Below are 6,501 nucleotides of genomic sequence, written 5' to 3'. Positions count from 1 at the left end.
CAGACTTCCAAAGGAGTCGCCCCCTGCTGACTGGTAGAAAGAATGCAGGAGTCCATTTTTAAAAGAAATATATTTATATACAGTTTGTAAGTGGAGACTTGGCAATAATGTGCCTCCACCTGACCCACTTGGTTTATGGTTTATTTTCTTGGTTTAAAAAAACTATTAGCAGCCGTTAGCTTTCAAGCTAGTCAGCTACATATCAGCTAACCCTAACGTCTGTGTTGTGTGTTCCAGCGTTACGCAGACGAAAGCCACGTCGACAACCGGCCACATCCTCGGTGCTGCCATGACGACGCACTGCCACTGTTTCCTGACCCCGCCCCTTCACTGTCACATGACCCGGCAGTAAAGGCCTGCTCTGATTGGACGACGCAGCGGCATCAGTCAGACGAACAGGTGAGCTGCTCGTCTTGTTTTTTCATGTTTTCTTGGCCTGTTGTTGCGGATTTAATTTGTTGTCGGTAATTAAAGTGTCAAACCTGAACGCTGTTTTGATTTTTGATGGACGATAAGTAACAAGAAATAGTGCCATCAGTGCCTTAAAGGGCAGAAAAGTGAACGGTGCATGCGAGCAGGAGGTGATTTCAGATAAAATATTCATGAGAAAGTACGAGTTGTTGCCTGAAACCACAGCGGATTAACGGCGGCTTTGTGCTCTGCAGGCTGAAGAAGAACCGACGTGTCGGGAAGAAGCCGAACAAAGGTGAGAAAACCTCGAAGCTCAGAGACGAACTGAGACGCAGCGATCAGAGACACGGCGGCTTTTAGTTCGCAGGACGTTCCTCAAAACCGCAGAGATAAGACGAACGGTCGCCTTTATGTTCACACACAGCAGAACAAGTCGCAGAAGATCGGAGGAGCTCGGTGGGAAGTTCTACAGGCAGCGTGAGGGATGAAAAACTTCACATGGTGTCGCTTTAGTGGAGCAAAGTTTCTGTTTGTCATCAACAATGTAAAATAGCAGAAATCCTTCATTGTTTCAGGGCTTCAGTTCACAGAAAAGAGCTTCAGACGTGTGAAGGAAACCAACTTAAACGTTTTAATTAATTAGATTCTTCACAGTTTATTTATTGTATCGGCTCCACACTTAGACTTCCCACAAGTTTTATTGTCTTTTAAAGGCAGCTCCAGTGAACTCTGAGGACTCTTTGTTATTCATATAATCAAATTACTGTGTTGTTTTTTCAGAAAACTGGGATTTATAACAGAACAGCAGCATCGTAAACAGAAGATTAAAGTTTTATTCCTCTAATAAAGCACTAAACGCTATTTTCAAAAAAAACTCTGTCTCTGCTGTCGGGAGGTAAATTCTGGTGGAGGAGCAGATGGACGTCCGTCATGACGGTTCAGAACCGGCCCAAAGATTCACAGCATGAAAGTACGAAGCCGTAAAACGCTGCTGCCGACAAACGTTCAGGAAAAAAAAGTGATAAATATATTCTACTGTTAAAAAAAACTCATTTAATTATCTGCCAACTTTTGTGCAGAGAATTTAAAACTTCCACATCTGTCGGTCCGATTTCAAAGCTAGAAAATAAAACATCAAGTCTCATGTGCAAGAAAAAGTTCAATTTAATTAAAATACTTTAGTTCAAAATGTTGTTTTAAATAAACGTCAGCGCTAATAATTACTCACATGGTTTAATATAAATACAGCGACACTATATACAAGCAGCACGATTGATCAAAATGAGATTTTTTTGAGCCGGATTGGTTCGTTTTGAGCACAAACATGCATAAATCTGGAGCCGTTCGCCTGCAGCTTCTGTAGTTTTAGTTTTCAGACGATTAAAAAGTAGTTTTGAGCCACAGATGTGAAAGTCGACGGAATAAAACTGACAATTCCAGAGAATTTAGAGTTTCTGGGTGAGTTTAGCTTCGTGTGCTGTGTGTAGATTTAATTAAGTCTTTGTGCCTTTTAAATTTAAAACTAATTTAACGTGATGCGGATCTGGACCAGATTCCTACGAACCAGGATCCACCACATTTCATGAAATTTATTCCAGTTTTTCCCAGAATCCTGCTTTCAGACAAACTAACGGCTCTAAAAACGTCTGAATCCTTTAAATCTGGACGTTCGTGGCAGCGTCTGGAGAGTTCTGTGATCCGTTAAGAAAACCTTCCTACGGGTGTTTAAAGGTGGTTAAAGGTTCAAAGGCTGGACGCCAAAATGATAAAAACGATGATCCGAAGCCTCTTTTCTCAGCCTTTTAGAGCGTTTTCTCCTCTAACCCAGCTCCTCCTTCCTCCCCAGCGGGACCTCCAGCAGCCGGGCCCGGACCTCCTGGACCTCCTTGCTGCCCCCGGCCCTCCTCTCCGTCCTCCTGGCCCTGCTGGCCGCCTTCATCTGGCTCCTCCTGGAGCCGCCGTGTCACCGTAGCAACGGGATGCGGCGCAGCTTCCACCTGATGCTGCGATACGTCAACGGACCGCCGCCGACCTGAAACGGGTCGAACAACCCGATCTGACCGAGATCAGCGGGGTGATGAATCCAGAAACGTTTCTATCGTTACTTCTTATTTCCATCCACGTCGCCAACTCATCAACAAGCTCACGTTTAAACTCAGGCTGCAGGATGGTTTCAGTGCAAACACCGACTTTTTAAATCCTAATGACCAAAAAAGGCCTTTTTTTAATAACACGAGTGTTTTGCAAGAAAGTTCCGACTGTTCCACTTTTCTTTGAGATTCCTGCACAAGCATCACGTAAAAAGGCTTTGATTTGTCCTGGAAGCAGCTGAAAGGTTTGTGTTTTTAAGGAAAAGGGAAAAACTCACTTTCCTTCTTTGTTCCAGTAATTCAGGCCAAATTAAACTCCACATTTTTGCAGATTATAAAACCAACTGCTGGAGCAAAAATGTGCAGTTTGAGCGTAAAACAAGCAAAAATGAAAAGTCGAAGTTGCAAAGTTTAGAAACTGAATCTATCAGCAGCTGAAATAATTAAATCTAAAAACGCTGCCGTCCCAAATACCTGAAACCTGGAGGTTTAGCTGCTGGTTAATGTTGGTTTATTTGGCAACTTATTGATGGTTTTAAACCCTTAAGAGCTGAAAATGTGGGAATCAAAGCTAGAATTCCAAAACCAGATCAGTTATTGGTCCTACTTTGTCGGATATGTGTGAATAAGCTCCTCCTGTCTGACGTTTCTAAAACTGTATTTACTCAGATTTATCCCGACAAGCGCCTTAAACAGCACAAACTGCAGCAGAATGAGGGGAAAAATGGTAAATTTGGTTCCTTTCTGCTCGTTTGTTTCAGGAAATGAAGGTTTGTTGTGTTGCGAGGCTCAATATTTGGAATTATTGATCGTTTTTGTTGATAATCTGATGAAAACGATGGATATTAGAAACACTGCCGCGGATGGAAAGTCGCATTATTGTGTAGAAAATTTAATAAAGCAGAGGAGTAGATGATTTACCACCTTTATAGCCTTAGACTGCTAACGAGCTAACGCGCTAACGTTGTGTCCTGAATATGAATCGCTAACCGCCTCGTTAAGCACTTTTATAATTAACTGGATCTTTTCTAACCTGCTCCGTCCAAACAGTTCTATTTCTAAAGACGTGGCTCTTTTTCCCGATATTTTGTCATTTCGTCGACGCGCGAACGCAGTTTTATGTTACTGACGACGGATCGATGAGCGTCTGTGGTGTCGACATGTCGACGCCAACGTTCACACGCATGGAGGTTGTTGTGGCTCCAACATGACTCAAATGTTCAACATTTGTTCAAAATAAACAAAAAAATTCCAACAGAAGTAAAAATGTGTCCAAGACGAAAACAACTCGACCAAAGAAAGCAAAAATTTGTAAAAAGTTCCAAGAATTTGTCCAAAATGGCTCCAAATGAGTCCAAAATGACTCAACATTTATACAAAAAGTGACCAAAACTTGTACAAAATCATCTCAAACTTCATCCAGAACAACTCAAACTCTATCCAACTGAACTCCAGGGTTTCCCAGATGAAGATAAAATGGTCCAGAACCTCTTCTATGGAGCGTTTCAGGCGTTGCAGGAGCTCTGGGAGCAGAGCGTCGCTGCACCAGGAGAACACCATGACAATGAATTTTTGCTTTTTCTGGGAACTTTTAGTCTCTGCGAGTTGAATTAATTTGGTCCGTCAGTGGCTCAGATGTGGCTCTGCTTGGTCTTTACTTCTGCATGTGTGTAGTTTGAACGTAGATCAGAAGGTTTCAGAAGAACACGATGGACGACGACGCTTTAGCCACAAATCTAAACGTCTGATGAGAGCAGACATGTTGTGGAGCAGGAACGTGGAGGAGGTGGTTGTTGTTGTTGCTGTGGATGTTTGACTGATTGTTTTTATTCAACACCGTCCACGACGTCGGTGAGATGTTTTATGAGCGTTTCTTCACCACTAGAAGCTGTTTGTTGGACTCGATGAACCCTAAACGTCCGACTGGTCTCAGGGGAAGATGTCGGGCCGAGTTCCCTACAAGTCGTTAAAGCTGCCATCGAGTTTTAAAGAGTTTTGACCAAATAACTTCAGGAACTTGTCTGAACTGCCGCCTTAAACATTTCACCTTTTTAGTCAATCGTTGTTTCGTATTTGAAGAACGGATCCAATCAGATGCTTTTGTATGTAAAATAAAATGAACTGTATGAAACGTTTGTGACTTTTCTGAATTTATTTCCCCTTTAAGACGCGTTGAACCTTTTAAAGCCTCAAAACTCGGCACCAGCTTTCAAGGATTTATAAATAAATCGCTTAAATTGCACCAATTATCATAACGAGAAGACTAAACACAGGAAAAGTTGTCGGATTTCCCAACAGTCTGCGAATGCATCATGTCTGACATCCAGATAAAAAACTAAACCCAGCCAGAGTTTCCTCAGAGAGACTGAGAAGAACATCCAACCGACTGGATCAATGAGTAGATGCAGCACGGATCAGAACCAGAGACCAGAGGAGCCAGTTGGTGGAGATACATTCATCTGATGGAGGAACATCTTTCTACTGATGATGAGCCGAGAAGATGAACTAAAAATGGTCCATAATGAGTCAAAATTGTCATTTCATCCAATTTGAACTAGATTTAAGTAAATTTAGAGACTTTTTTTAAGCTATTTTGGACATTTCATACCAGGTTTTTCACATTTTTTGTTGCCTCGGACAAGTTTTCAGCCGATCTTATTAATTTTTGTGTTACTTCTGACAAGTTCTGAGTCATTCTGGACATTTTTTCTGAACGTTTTCCTCATTATTTCCATTAATGCTACAGAATGTAACGTCCATTCACAGATTCTGCAGCAATTTTTTTAAAAAAAACTAAAGAATGTTGATCCAAAAGTGTAAAAGTTGATGTTTTCAAGCTTCATCATGACAGAAAACATCAGACTTTCCTCCATTGGACCAAAGAGACGTTTTGGAATCCAAACTCTGAGGGTAAACATCTGCTTTCAGTCTGACCACATCAGTCCGAGTCTCTAAGCAGAAACCCGTTTCCTTCGTCTTCCTGCTGCCGAGTTAATCTACGAGTGAATGACGGCAGAGTTTACGTTGTGCCGGGTCTCGTGCGGCGCTCACGTGTCCGCGGTCAATGCGATCGGTGACACTGCTAATGCACTTAGCGGGGATTAGCGCCGGCCGCCGTTTGTGTGTCTGTGTGAGCGTAAACATGGAGGACGGGCGTTCCCGCCGTCGGTCGGCAGGAGGTGTGTTGGTGTCGGGTTTGAGACGCAAACGAGTCTGATCTGGTCTGAGAAACGTCCAGTATGGTGGGTTTATAGGTGCTCATCAGACACGCTCACAACCTGTAGAGGTCAGTGTGTTGTTCTGATGGGATTTTACATCTTTTTCTGATAACTTGTATATTTTTATTGGGTTTTTTTTTGCATCTTATTTCTGTGATTTTGCATATTTTGTGGTAATTTTGTGTGTTTTTGCATCTATTTGTTGTGATTTAGCATCTTTTTTTGTAATTTTGTGCGTTGTTGTCATAATTTTGCATCTTTTTCTAATAATTTGTGCATTTTTGTTGTGATTTTGCATATTTTCTAGTAATTTTACGTGTTTTTGTTTTGATTTTGCGTCTATTTGTCGGGATTTCGCATCTTTTTTTCATAATTTTGGGCATGTTGTGGTGATTTCGCATAAATTTCTAATAATTTGAATATTCTTGTCATGATTTTGCATCTTTTTGTCATAATTTTGTGTTTGTTTGATGTGATTTTGTGTCTTTTGATGTGATTTTGTGTAGAAGAAAATGTTTTTTTTCCCCAAAAATATCCATATTAATTATAACAAGGCTTAAATTAAGAAAAGAAAAAATAAACCGTTATAAGAGTAACAGCTTAATAAAACTGACAAAATAAGTCATAAATATTATTGTTTTATTTTACTACAATTAATATCATTATTAAGTAATGAATTAAATAATATCAGTTCTGATTATTTCGGACCAGTGGATTAAAAACAATATAAACACGCTAACGAATGCTAATGCTAACGCTAACAGCAGCAGCAGATGTGTGTG

General features: G+C 40.9%; 1 protein-coding gene across 1 annotated transcript; it reads left to right on the top strand.

Moving 5' to 3' along the window:
• Positions 1–237: 237 nt before the first annotated feature.
• LOC103372143 (nesprin-2-like) lies at positions 238–2,581 on the top strand (the record flags this gene model as incomplete). The annotated part of the gene is made up of 3 exons (XM_008301707.1): positions 238–399; positions 666–706; positions 2,258–2,581. Coding segments are annotated over 3 exons (393 nt in total), but the record flags the coding sequence as incomplete, so codon positions are not given.
• Positions 2,582–6,501: the final 3,920 nt, after the last annotated feature.

Source organism: Stegastes partitus, unplaced genomic scaffold, assembly GCF_000690725.1.
Source record: "Stegastes partitus isolate 25-593 unplaced genomic scaffold, Stegastes_partitus-1.0.2 Scaffold1702, whole genome shotgun sequence".
In the NCBI taxonomy this organism is placed as follows: Eukaryota; Metazoa; Chordata; class Actinopteri; family Pomacentridae; genus Stegastes; species Stegastes partitus.
Note: the sequence above shows the minus strand (reverse complement) of the source record. Positions and strands in the feature narration are given on the sequence as shown.